The sequence below is a fragment of the Eptatretus burgeri genome, chromosome 5 (genome assembly GCF_056783735.1).
Source record: "Eptatretus burgeri isolate ZD-2024b chromosome 5, Ebu_testis_v1, whole genome shotgun sequence".
Lineage (NCBI taxonomy): Eukaryota > Metazoa > Chordata > Myxini > Myxiniformes > Myxinidae > Eptatretus > Eptatretus burgeri.
Genome location: NC_140965.1, coordinates 7,571,419 through 7,585,827, shown reverse-complemented (window position 1 = coordinate 7,585,827; position 14,409 = coordinate 7,571,419). Strand labels below are relative to the sequence as shown.

At 43.9% G+C, this 14,409-nt stretch overlaps 1 protein-coding gene across 7 annotated transcripts in view; it reads left to right on the top strand.

Moving 5' to 3' along the window:
- The window catches only part of LOC147025796 (protein kinase C-binding protein NELL2-like), a 370,788-nt gene that overhangs the window by 132,896 nt on the left and 223,483 nt on the right, over positions 1–14,409 (top strand). For all 7 annotated transcript variants that reach the window (XR_015058010.1, XM_085880617.1, XM_085880618.1 and 4 more), the window contains 2 exons: positions 7,450–7,522; positions 7,879–7,961. Coding sequence is in view for 6 of the 7 variants with exons in the window: in XM_085880617.1 (XP_085736743.1) it covers positions 7,450–7,522; positions 7,879–7,961 (156 nt within the window). In the remaining variant the exon portion in view is untranslated. The remainder of the gene's footprint in view (positions 1–7,449; positions 7,523–7,878; positions 7,962–14,409) is intronic.

Genomic DNA, 14,409 nt, shown 5'->3' with positions numbered 1-14,409 from the left:
ATTGGCATTAACCTGCCATTTTTTTAATGTATTCTGCAATAAACTTGTTTATACTCATTACCTCCACCATCTAAGGTAGATTGAGGTTGTGTTTTCACCTCTGTCTCTCTGTTTGGATGTCTGTGAGCAGGATATCTCAAAAAACTGGGGATGGATTTGGTGGACAGGTTGGGTGTGCGAAAAGGACGAATCGATTAGATTTTGGTGAAGACCCAGAGATGAGAATTTTTTTTGTGAATCCTCAACATTAAGAGATACAGTATCTACCAAAAACGATATATGGCACAATATTTCAAAAAGTTGTGGATGGACTATGACAAAAGTTGGTGGATGAGTTTGGTAGGTGTCAAGAACAAGCCAATTTGATTTTGCTTCAGGTCCTGATCCACATCCGATCTGTCAGTGGGATACAAAACGTAAACTGTTCAACCTGGCGGAGGTGGCTGTACCGAGTGCCGTTCCAGTTTTCGGATTGTAATGATATGTATAAATTGCAACTTTCATCGAAAACTTGAGTACAGTATAAGTAACCCTTTTAGAATTTATACAAAGAGGAATCATGAATGTCATTAATTGCAAGGTGAATGATTGTTTTCAACTCGCTGATTGAAGTGGAAAATTGAAAAGGTAACGAGAAAATTAAAAGGTGATGAACCAGTTGAATGAAGCATTTGTGGTCCTCAACAGATGTAAATTTGTCGTTAATTAAAGATTCATCGACGTAAGAAATACACATAGTCTGAAAGTGGGTCGGTGAGGGTTATATTGGGAAAAGGAAATGAATGTCGCCTGTCGGTGGATAACGAAGAGGAAAATGGGTGGAGGAGTTCGGCAATGAGGGAAGAGAAATGGAAAATAAGTTTACAAGTAGAGAGGAGGGATGCAGGATGTACGAAACATTTGTGGAAGAAGGATGGGGGGGGTCAAAATTGGCCTGAAATCCTGCCATTTTGCATCCGTAATATGCAGGTGGCCCAAAGATGTGCAGACTCTTTGAAAGCTTCCTGAATTGAGTGAAACAGCCATGTGATGAGGCAGCTGAGAGTTTTCACTGCTTTCTCGTGATGTATAACCATGTTGTCTGCAGAATCAGCTGAACTGCGCTGGCAGGAATATCATACAAGTATTTGTATTTTCCTTGAGCTATCTTGCCTGGATTCGAAACTTAGCCAGGCGATAAACTGATATGACGCATTGGTGTTTGGCATGTTGGATGAGGAATCGATGTTTGCACTGTCCACCAGATGCATGTTAAGTTGGAAGACCCAGGTCAGGAAGGAATGTGAACATGCGCCGGAGCAGCGCATCGCTGCGTCCACTTTCCGCCCGTACTCCAGGGGCCGCAGTCTGGCCATCCCCCAGGTAGATGCCTGGCCCATCCCCATCTCCTTGAGATGCCGATCAACCTGCTGCAACCACGAGGCACGTGGTCGGCCCATTGGCCTCCTCCACTCACGAGACTCCCTCGCTGAGAAAATCTGGTGAGCAGGATCAGCGTCAGGAAAACGAGCCACATGTCCGTACAGCCGCAGATGACGCTCAACGACTATGCAGGTAACAAATCTCATTTGAGTCTCTCTCAGGAACCGCTCATTAGACACAAAGTCCGACCAGCGATAGCCAAGGATTCTCCGAAGAGACCTGGTACCAAAGGAATGAAGTCTTTGTCTCAGATCCCTTGACAGAGCCCAAGTCTCACATCCGTAGAGCAAGACTGGAAGCACCAATCACCTGAAGACTTTGACTTTGATCCTCCCACACAGGTACCGGCAGCGCCACACCCCATGATTCCCCAGGCCCGACCCAGATGTCTGTTGACCTCTGACTCACAGCCAGCAGAGACATGAATATCACTGCCAAGGAAAGTGAATCTATTTTATGCGAACGACATTACATATCATGATTATTCTCCACCTCTCTGCCAAGGTTGGAGACGGGGAGCATTAAAATGAGGTCCATCTGACCGACTGTTCAACCGGCTGTCGGATCATCCGACCAACCGACCGATCGACCGATCATCCGTCCATGTACTTTTGTGTTCGCGATATAAAAAAAAAAAAATCTCATTGAACATTTCGCTTTCACATTACAGATATCTATTCCATCTCACATTATCTCAACCTGATTCGATCATGGCTGTGATTGGCCGAATTCTGTTGCCACGTCAACCATCTCGGTAACTTGGCTTGTGCACGTGATGTTTCAAAAACCGTTCAAGATTTCGCTTTCATACTACACAGACCTGTTCCTCATACCACTCAAAAAAGGCCGAGAGTGTCAGTTCCTTTTTTGAGGGTATTTCGTGCATGGATGGTATTGCGTGCTTTTTCGTGATTGGGTAATGCTCGTTAATCTCTCACTCGATTCTGCTTCTTTCACGGAATAACAAGCTAGCCAGAGAGATGCAGACTCACCTTTGACAGGTGAGTCTTTGACCTTGATGGACAGGTTTGGTGGGTGACAAGGATGAACTGATTCAATTTTGGTGAAGATAGGGATCCAGCTACTGGAATTTCTTCATTCTTCATCATTGAGGGATTGGCCAAGAACGACATCTTGCACGATATCTCAAAAAGTTAAGCACGGATTCGGATAAAACTTGGTGGCTGAGTTTGTTAAGTGACAATAACAAGCTGATTAAATTTTGGTTCAGGTCCGAATCCAGATCCGGCCTATCAGTGGGATACAAAACGTCAACTGTTCCGCCGGGCGGAGGTACGTGCACTCGTTCTCATTAAATTTGTGTTCTGAAGATGCTTTTTCTTTTTATTGTTTAATTTTATACATGTTCCAGTTTTTTTGGGGGGGGGGCAGGGGGTCCTTTGTTTCTGTGCTTATTTTTGAACTTTAGATTGATGTAAACAGAGCGATACTCTCGTTGTCGAGCCATCAAGTTAAGTTATTTTGTTATCTTCCTTGTGTTTAACGCACTAGCTCCGGTTAAATCACCCATTCGGTTGTGTTGATTGCGGTAATGTGTTGATTATGTTTTGTTGATTCTGGTAATGTTGTTTGTTAATCATTTTCAATTTTTACTTACGAAATCTTCCATTGATGACTTCCGTCCTCTGTTTGTGTGTTTGTGTGTTTGTTTGTAGGCACGATAACTCGAGAACGGAAGATGCTACCAATGTCAAATTACACCATGTGATTCAGGAGGGTGATGGCTTGTGCTGATTAGATTTTGGTCAAAATCGGTCAAAGGTCAAGGTCACAGTGAGGTCAAATATTCGATTTTTGATGGTTTGGTACAGAATCATCGTAGAAACTTCTGGTTTGCGTCGCAACCTTCTCGAGAGACATTTTATTAGACAAGGTCAGAGGTCAAGTTGACGATTTCCTAAGTACCAGTCTATGACTGCTTAATTGTTACTTACGAAATTTAAAGATTTCGTAAATATATTGATGCCTTCTGTTTCTGTTTGTTTGTTTGTTTGTAGGCACGATAACTCGAGAACAGAAGAAGCTACCAATGTCAAATTACACCACGTGATTCGGGAGGGTGATGGCTCGTGCTGATTAGATTTTGGTCAAAATCGGTCAAAGGTCACTGTGAGGTCAAATATTCGATTTTTGATGGTTTGGTGCAGATAACTCGAGAACGGAAGAAGCTACCAATGTCAAATTACACCACCTGATTCAGGAGGCCGATGGCTGGTGCTGATTAGATTTTGGTCAAAATCGGTCAAAGGTCAAGATCACAGTGAGGTCAAACATCCAAAAAATGATAACTCTAGAGCGGAAGAAGCTACCAATGTCAAATTACACCACGTGATTCAGGAGGGTGGTGGCTAGCGCTGATTAGATTTTGGTCAAAATCGGTCAAAGGTCAAGGTCACAGTGAGGTCAAACATCTAAAACATTCGATTTTTGATGGTTTGGTACAGAATCATCGTAGAAACTTCTGGTTTGCGTCGCTACCTTCTCGAGAGACAGCTTTTATTAGACAAGGTCAGAGGTCAAGTTGACGATTTCGTAAGTACCAGTCTATGACTGCTTGTTTGTTTGTTTGTTTGTTTGTAGGCACCATAACTCGAGAACGGAAGAAGCTACCAATGTCAAATAACACCACGTGATTCAGGAGGGTGATGGCTGGCACTGATTAGATTTTGGTCAAAATCGGTCAAAGGTCAAGGTCACAGTGAGGTCAAACATAATTCCGTAAATTCATGTGGAGAAATGGAGTATTTTTGCTTCACTCGACGTTACGAGTTCATTTTAACTTCGATTTTAATTTTGTCTTTGGTTTTTGCGATCGCTTAGGACGCTTAAAACTCGGTTGTCGAAATTCTGGAACAGCGATGAATAACTGATATATATAACAAATAATAAGTCTTTTATCAGATTCTTCTGAAAAGTAATACACCTATAATCTGGCATATCCTGCTGGTACTGAATCACTTTTTTAAAAATAAAAACCAAAAAATGGAATTTTTATAAGAAATCTAGTTTTCGTCTGGGACTCATTATCTGCAAACCACAGTGTAAAATCGTCGAGCACAATGAATTCAGAATTCAAGCTCCCCTTGGGCTTCTGACTGATTCATGCTTTTATTAGACAAGGTCAGAGGTCACGTTGACGATTTCGTAAGTACCAGTCTATGACTGCTTGTTTGTTACTTACGAAATCTAAAGATTTTGTAAGTATATTGATGCCTTCCGTTTCTGTTTGTTTGTTTGTTAGTTTTTTTGTTTCTTTGTCTGTTTGTTTGTAGGCACGATAACTCGAGAACGGAAGAAGCTACCAATGTCAAATTACACCACGTGATTCAGGAGGGTGATGGCTAGTGCTGATTAGATTTTGGTCAAAATCGGTCAAAGGTCACAGTCACAGCAAGGTCAAATACTCGATTTTTGATGGTTTGGTACAGATAACTCGAGAAAGGAAGAAGCTACCAATGTCAAATTACACCACGTGATTCAGGAGGGTGGTAGCGAGCATTCATTAGATTTTGGTCAAAATCGGTCAAAGGTCAAGGTCACAGTGAGGTCAAACATCCAAAACATTCAATTTTTGATGGTTTCGTACAGAATCATCTTGGAAACTTCTGGTTTGCGTCGCTACCTTCTCAAGAGACAGCTTTTACTTGACAAGGTCAGTGGTCAAGTTGACGATTTCGTAAGTCCCAGTCTATGACTGCTTGTTTGTTTGTTTGTTTGTTTGTTTGTAGGCACGATAACTCGAGAACGGAAGAAGCTGCCAATGTCAAATTACACCACGTGATTCAGGAGGGTGATAGCAAGTGCTGATTAGATTTTGGTCGAAATCGGTCAAAGGTCAAGGTCACAGTGAGATCAAATATCCGATTTTTGATTTGGTACAGATAACTCGAGAACGGAAGAAGCTACCAATGTTAAATTACACCACGTGATTCAGGAGGGTGATGGCTAGTGCTGATTATATTTTGGTCAAAATCGGTCAAAGGTCAAGGTCACAGTGAGGTCAAACATCCAAAAAATAACTCGAGAACGGAAGAAGCTACCAATGTCAAATTACACCACGTGATTCAGGAGGGTGGTGGCTGCACTGATTAGATTTTGGTCAAAATCGGTCAAAGGTCAAGGTCACGGTGAGGTCAAACATCCAAAACATTCGATTTTTGATGGTTTGGTACAGAATCATCGTAGAAACTTCTAGTTTGCATCGCTACCTTCTCCAGAGACAGCTTTTATTAGACAAGGTCAGAGGTCAAGTTGACGATTTCGTAAGTACCAGTCTATGACTGCTTGTTTGTTTGTAGGCACGATAACTCGAGAACAGAAGAAGCTATCAATGTCAACTTACACCACGTGATTCAGCAGGGTGATGGCAAGTGCTGATTAGATTTTGGTCAAAATCTGTCAAAGGTCAAGGTCACAGTGAGGTCAAACATCCAAAACATTCGATTTTTGATGGTTTGGTACAGAATCATCATAGAAACTTCTAGTTTACGTCGCTACCTTCTCGAGAGACAGCTTTTATTAGACAAGGTTAGAGGTCAAGTTGACGATTTCGTAAGTACCAGTCTATGACTGCTTGTTTGTTTGTTTGTTTGTGTGTTTTGTTAATATTGCAGATTTTAATTTTGTTGTTCTATTGAGTCTTTTTTTTTATTGTTTTCTGTGGTCGCGAACTTCAAGCGAAACTGCTGAGGCGGACATTGATTCTTGTTTTTGCCCTGTTTTTTTTTTTTTTTTAATTTCACAATCTTATCTGACATCACGTTCATAACTCCGTGCACTCCGTCCCGTGCTCTGTTACCCAGAGGACTATTCATTCCAAGGCCCGTTGTTGGTGTTGTGATGTGGTGACGGAGACTTCGACGTGATTTACATCCAGAAATAATGTTTTTCGTCTCCTGCTGAAAGAAACCTGCTTGTGATATAAGACACCGAGTGACAGCGCAGAAACACTCCGAGCAGCCTTATTGATAATCTCTCGAACCTGAATGAAATGGAAAGCATAAATCATGTGGTTTTCTTTTTTGAAATGTTCATCCGGACAACTCTCAGTTCACGTCCCTGCAGGAGAAGTTCTCGCTTGGGGTGGGATAGCGTACAGCAGTGCTTTGTCACTTTGGCTCCGGGTCAGACAGGGAACATGCATTCTATTATTAGTGATGCCTCCTTAATCATTTTCACCTCCCTGTGGCGACAATGATAACTGGATTGAACCCCTGCAGTCTCATTATGAAAACTACAAGCACCTATCCTTACACTAATGGGCACTATGAAGTGTGAGCTTTATCCTGTTGCTGCATATTTATCACTCTCTGTGCTGGAGATAAATATGTCCCTCTCTGTCCCATTATATTCCAGGGATGTAAGTAAAATATTTTTCAATTTTTGCAATGTTGCAATTTATATATTTTTAATACAAACTCTTGGCTCAGGGAAGAGCCAAGCTGACAGAGGGTAGTATGAAATGCACCACCATTGGGGGATCGAATGAGCAGCTGGAGGGTAGAACGGGCAAGGAAATACGGCAACCTGCTAAAAGATGGGGAAAAGTAAGGGATGTCAAAATGAAGACAGAAAACATCACCTGCATGGTGATACGCACTGCTCTGGCGCATGCTCCCATACCTGACCTGACCTGACCTGGAGGGTGGGGGGGGGTGGAGAATGACCTGACGTAGCTGGCGTAATGCCAACATGAAGCTCTTGAGCGAATATTGGGATTCAACAGGAATATTAATATTTATTACTTTACTTGTGCTGACTGTGGGATATTTTGTGTTAAATTGGTCGCAGAGAGGATAGTTGGCTTTTATTTCCACATCCGAAGGAAGCCGTGCTCCGAGATGCAGCACCCCCTCCCACCCCTGCTGCCACCGCACCAGACCGGAGATTTCGTCAATTCCTATCGACATCGAGGGATTTCATATAGAACCAGAGGGCTCGGAGTTTAAAGGGAAATAACTGAGTTATCCCATAAACTGCCCCTCTTTTTGTCTCTCTCGTTCCCAGGGTGTCCTGCAAGATCTCTGGATCATCCCATCTCCACAGGGATACTTATTTCAATGCCCTGATTTGAATCTCTGTAAGTCAGATATATATTTTTTTCTTCTTTGCATCAGGAGTTTTTTCTCCTCTGTCCTGATAAATTTACATGCTCAAACTATCACTGAAATGCACGGGTATTTAATACCGAGGGAATTGTCATATTGGTGTCACGGTGACAAAATGACATCACAGTTGTGATTCTGTTACCTCTGCAATGAAATACAATAGTTTTTTTTTTTTTACAAACAATAATTGCAATTATGATTTGTTTATTATTCAGAAAACGAGGATGTGACAACATCCTGTATTCACACACTGTGGTCGTTTTGCCCTTTTCGCCGCGTGCTTGTAAAATTTAGCTTCTTCCTAATCATGGCGCTTGGATATGCCCAGCCTGCCCCAGCTGCAGCGATTTTCACCGAATGGTGCAGAATATCATGGATTTACAAGGGCTGCTTGCAAGGATGGCAGACAAGGTATGAGCCGCGCATCACCCGATCATGAGCCACATAACGCATGATCATGACATCATTATTCAAGGAAAGGCAGACGCATTCTCATGATGTCTTCGTGGAATCATCTCATATTTGTCACTCCAATCCATACATCCATCCATTAGGACCTTACTCTGTGCAGAGCGTTGGTGCTGCCAAAGCAGTCTCCTTCGCTCTTGGGTACAATCCTGGACGGGTCGCCACTCCGACACAGGATACCAGCAAGCTGGCACTCATTTTGCCAACCTCGGAAGGATGACAGGTCGAGTTAACCCCACCTGGTATTAATTCAACAGCCGAGCGGGATTTGAACTCAGGATCCTAGGATCCCAAGCCCACCACCCCTAACCATTCAGCCAACATCCAATCCCATAGACACGCACAATTTCACTTGATCTCAAGGTCTCAAACTTGGCTTGATCCGGTGGATATAAATGATCCCTCATTGCCGTTAGAAAAGCGTAGGCTATTGTGTGCTTGTGCATTAGCCAATTTCAATCATCCAGCTAACAAAGAATAGAGGAGAGGGCCTGCATCGGCGAAATAATCTGTGCTTCCAGAGATGGTGCAACCGACATCCAGGCGTTGCCGATATCAGAAGGAAGGAGAAGGCAACAAAGAAGTTGAATTTTGAGATGAAGGAAAGGAAGGAAAATTCAAAGGCGGCAGAACAACAATAATTTTATCGAACCGCCGTCAAATCCAAATGAAACTCAGAATTAGAGCAAATGAAGCAAAACGATTTCATGAATTTGCGAAATCAGTGTAATCTTGTGATAGCAACAAATAATCATTACAAATACACAATTAGTAATTAATTGGTGCAAAAAAAAGGGAGAAGGAAAGGGAACCAGAAACAGAATTGAGAAAAGGAAGAACGAGGAAGGAAACAAAGAGGAGGATAGAGAAAAGACAAGAAAACCTGACTCCGATTGATTTGGGAGCATGTGGAGGGCCTTGTGGAGCACTTTGCCTGGGTATTTAAGTGCATGGTAGACTGTGTTCTGGGTGATTTCCTGCAGTAGGCTCCCGCAACCTCGTATAACAACTGGAATGGCACTCGGCAGAGCGCATTCGTCCACCAGGCTGAACGGCTCACGTTTTGTATCCCACCGATAGGTCGGATCTGCATGCAGACCTGAACCAAAATCGAACTGGCTTGTTCTTGTCACCAAACCAACTCGATCACCAAGTTTTGTCCGAATCCGTACATAACTTTTTGAGACGTTGTGCTCTATGTCGTTTTTGGCACTAACTCTGGATGGTGAAGAATCCACTTAAAAAGGTTCGAGTATCCGGATTTGGATCTTCAACAAAATCGAACCAATTCGTCCTTGTCACACAGCAAACCTGTCCACCAAATTTTGTCTGAATCTGTCCATAACTTTTTGAGATATCCTGCTCACAGACAAACAAGCAGGGGGTGAATACATAAGCTCCGTCCACCTTCGCTAGAGGAGGTAGTAAGTTTTAGGGATTGCTGAAATACATCATCATGAATTTCGTGACAGTGTTATGGGAGGGCCCCTGAAAAGTTATTTCGTTCGACCCGATTTATTTCCTGTACTTCGTTGAATAACAGGAGCTTTAATGCTATTAGAGATTATGGGGATAACATTGAATAACACATGAGCACAAAACTTCCAGGGGGGTTCATTGCCTGACGTAAACTGAATCTTCCACAAGATTTGTCTGTAAACTCGATCAGCCAAGCAGAAGGTCTCTGCATTGTCTGGGTCATCGTGTCCTGCTCAGCGCAACTCCATTTCCCGGGCAAAGCTTGAAATGCACACTTTTTGGAGTGGCGGAGCGACTCGAAGGTATTTTTTACAATATTCCAATACTAGTGGGAATTTCTGCACTGCCCATGTGGCTCGTGCATTGCAGAGGAAGAGAGATTGCCTGGAGCTAAATAAAACGTTGTTGTTGTTGTTGTTGTTGTTGCTGTTGTTACCTCCGCTACCAAAAGCAGGTGGAGGTTGTTTTCACCCTCGTCTGTTTGTCTGTCTGTTACCAGGATATTTCAAAAAGTTATGGATGGATGCGGACGAACCTTGGTGGACAGGTTGGGTGTGTGGCGAGGATGAATTTATTAGATTTTAGTGAAGATCTGGATCCGGACATAAGAATTTTACATTTTTTAAAAAGTGATTCTTCACCATTGAGAGTTCAGGCCAAAAACAATATATCGCATGATATTTCAAAAAGTTGTGGACGGATTACACCAAAACTTGGTGGTTGAGTTGGGGGGTGACATGAACAAGTCGATTTGATTTTGGTTAAGGTCCGGCCCATCAGTGGGGTACAAAACGTAAACTGCTCAGTCTGGCGGATGTATGTTCAATCTGGGTGGTTTGTGCATGCTGGGTAGTTTAATTGTGCTTGGTGGTTTGGTTATGCTGGGTAGTTTGGTTATGCAGGATGGTTTGGCTATTCTGGAAGGTTTGTGCGTGCTGGGTAGTTTGTGTACGCTGGGTAGTTTAATTGTGCTTGGTGGTTTGGTTTTGCTGGGTAGTTTGGTTCTGCTGGGTAGCTTGGTTATGCTGGGTAGCTTGGTTATTCTGGATGATTTGTGTATACTGGGTAGTTTGGTTATGCTGGGTAGCTTGGTTATTCTGGATGATTTGTGTATGCTGGGTAGCTTCGTTATGCTGGGTTTCTTGCTTATCTGGGTAGTTTGGTTATCCTGGATGATTTGTGTATGCTGGGTAGTTTGGTTGTGCTGAGTAGCTTGGTTATGCTGGGTAGCTTGGTTATTCTGGATGATTTGTGTATGCTGGGTAGTTTGATTATGCTGGGTAGCTTGGATATGCTGGATGGTTGTGTATGCTGGGTAGTTTGGTTATGCTGGGTAGCTTGGACATGCTGGATGGTCATGTATGGTGGGTAGTTTGGTTATGCTGGGTAGCTTGGACATGCTGGATGGTTGTGTATGGTGGGTAGCTTGGTTATGCTGGGTAGCTTGGTTATTCTGGATGATTTGTGTATGCTGGGAAGTTTGGTTATGCTGGGTAGCTTGGATATGCTGGATGGTTGTGTATGGTGGGTAGTTTGCTTATGCTGGGTAGCTTGGACATGCTGGGTGGTTGTGTGTGCTGGGTAGTTTGGTTATGCTTGGTAGCTTGGTCATGCTGGATGGTTGTGTATTGGGTAGTTTGGTTATGCTGGGTAGCTTGGATATTCTGGATGATTTGTGTATGTTGGGTAGTTTGGTGATGCTGGGTAGCTTGGACATGCTGGATGGTTGTGTATGGTGGGTAGTTTGCTTATGCTGGGTAGCTTGGACATGCTGGGTGGTTGTGTGTGCTGGGTAGCTTGGTTATGATTGGTAGCTTGGACATGCTGGATGGTTGTGTATGGTGGGTAGTTTGGTTATGCTGGGTGGCTTGGACATGCTGGGTGGTTGTGTATGGTGGGTAGTTTGGTTATGCTGCGTAGCTTGGACATGCTGGATGGTTTTGTATGCTGGGTAGTTTGGTTATGCTTGGTAGCTTGGTCATGCTGTATGGTTGTGTATGTTGGGTAGTTTGGTTATGCTGGGTAGCTTGGACATGCTGGATGGTCATGTATGGTGGGTAGTTTGGTGATGCTGGGTAGCTTGGACATGCTGGATGGTTGTGTATGGTGGGTAGTTTGGTTCTGCTGGGTAGCTTGGTTATGCTGGGTAGCTTGGTTATTCTGGATGATTTGTGTATGCTGGGTAGCTTGGTTATGCTGGGTGTCTTGGATATCTGGGTAGTTTGGTTATCCTGGATGATTTGTGCATGCTGGGTAGTTTGATTATGCTGGGTAGCTTGGATATGCTGGATGGTTGTGTATGGTGGGTAGTTTGGTTATGCTGGGTAGCTTGGACATGCTGGATGGTCATGTATGGTGGGTAGTTTGGTTATGCTGGGTAGCTTGGACATGCTGGATGGTTGTGTATGCTGCGTAGTTTGGTTATGCTGGGTAGCTTGGACATGCTGGATGGTTGTGTATGCTGCGTAGTTTGGTTATGCTGGGTAGCTTGGACATGCTGGATGGTTGTGTATGGTGGGTAGTTTGGTTCTGCTGGGTAGCTTGGTTATGCTGCGTAGCTTGGTTATTCTGGATGATTTATGTATGCTGGGTAGTTTGGTGATGCTGGGTAGCTTGGTTATTCTGGGTGATTTGTGTATGCTGGGTAGTTTGGTTATGCTGGGTAGCTTGGACATGCTGAATGGTTGTGTATGCTGCGTCGTTTGGTTATGCTGGGTAGCTTGGACATGCTGGATGGTTGTGTATGCTGCGTAGTTTGGTTATGCTGGGTAGCTTGGACATGCTGGATGGTTGTGTATGCTGCGTAGTTTGGTTATGCTGGGTAGCTTGGACATGCTGGATGGTTGTGTATGGTGGGTAGTTTGGTTCTGCTGGGTAGCTTGGTTATGCTGGGTAGCTTGGTTATTCTGGATGATTTATGTATGCTGGGTAGTTTGGTGATGCTGGGTAGCTTGGTTATTCTGGGTGATTTGTGTATGCTGGGTAGTTTGGTTATGCTGGGTAGCTTGGACATGCTGAATGGTTGTGTATGCTGCGTCGTTTGGTTATGCTGGGTAGCTTGGACATGCTGGATGGTTGTGTTTGGTGGGTAGTTTGGTTCTGCTGGGTATCTTGGTTATGCTGGGTAGCTTGGTTATTCTGGATGATTTTGTATGCTGGGTAGTTTGGTTATGCTGGGTAGCTTGGACATGCTGGATGGTTGTGTATGGTGGGTAGTTTGGTTATGCTGGGTAGCTTGGACATGCTGGGTGGTTGTGTGTGGTGGGTAGTTTGGTTATGCTGGGTAGCTTGGGCATGCTGGTTGGTTGTGTATGCTGGGTAGTTTGGTTATGCTGGGTAGCTTGGACGTGCTGGATGGTTGCGTATGGTGGGTAGTTTGGTTATGCTGGGTAGCTTGGACATGCTGGGTGGTTGTGTGTGGTGGGTAGTTTGGTTATGCTGGGTAGCTTGGGCATGCTGGTTGGTTGTGTATGCTGGGTAGTTTGGTTATGCTGGGTAGCTTGGACGTGCTGGATGGTTGTGTATGGTGGGTAGTTTGCCCTTTCCTTCCCTGCAGTCAGTCAGGACAGGAAGTTGTAATTTGTTTAGGCTGCCGGTAGTAACTCGCACACTCTTCACAAACGAAACGATGGGATCATTTAACGTTCACCAATGACCAATGTTGTCAGATGGATCCTCCAACTTAACATCCATCGGATGGATGGGCGTACGCATCGCCACATCACCCTGCCTGCGAAACAACAGGGTAACAGTTTATAGTTGAGTCAAGATTCGAACCCAGGCCCGACAGCTGAAAGGTAAGTGCACATGCCTCCAAGCTACTCTACCAGTCCTGTTCGGCTCATTTCAGGAAACTCCTTGAAAAGCCCAACTGAAAATGAACTTTTCCACTTTGATTTTAGGTTTGCTCGATTCCAGTCATTCCATCACATCGGAATACCAAGCGCAATCAAGTAATCCTTGTTCATGTAATGCAACAACCTTACAAAACAATTGCTCGTGCAGTTATCTTTTTCTGCCTTTTTCCACTTGAAAGTGTCGATGTTACTCGGTGCTGAATTTATCATGTCGATGTGTGAAAACGAAGCTCTCGGGAAAACTACCAAGTAAAATTTCTGCAATTAAAATCTCCGATTCGAAGCAAGCTCTCTCATGGAGCCCAGACACTGCTTCAGGCCGAGCCATTGGTGGGAACGAGATCAAAGGAAAACTCTGCAGTGTTTAATCTTCACTCCGCAATACCTGGTTAAGCAGTGAAATTAAAGTCACAAATATTAGCGAAGCAACTCGTACGATGGGAAAGTTTTGTCAACGCACGAGCTTTTCCTTCTAATTGCTTAACGATCCTGTTATCTCCTCCTGGCAGCTTGTAAATCATTTGGCGAAAGTAATTCTTACAAATATGTCATGAAATATGCTCGGATTTATGAATCCATTAAGGTGGAAGAGCTGGAAGCAGTCCACCGTTTGCCTTCTCACGGGCACTGGAATTTATGACCTATGTTCATATATGGATAGTGGTTCTGGTGTCGGGGTCAGGCTTACCCCCCTACTACTACTACTACTACTACTCCTACTATTTATTTAAGGACCTCACTTATTCCCATATTCTTGTGAGGTTACCCAGAGAATGTTTTTGGCCCGAACATTTCAGGAACCGGTTGACCATGCTTGATGCTCGGCGGAAGGTGACTTGGGTGGGAACTACTAATTGTTCAGGGTGCCTGCGATAGTTCGTTTCCTCTTCGCGAAATATTCCGTGGGATCTTTAACATCGACATTTGCTAATCTTGGCAGATGGAGCACCCGTCTTAATGCCTTTGCCATGCACGACGCACACATCGATGCATCGCCCCGAGTGTGGAACACAGGGTGACAGTTTATACCTGGGCCAAGATTCGATACCCAGGCT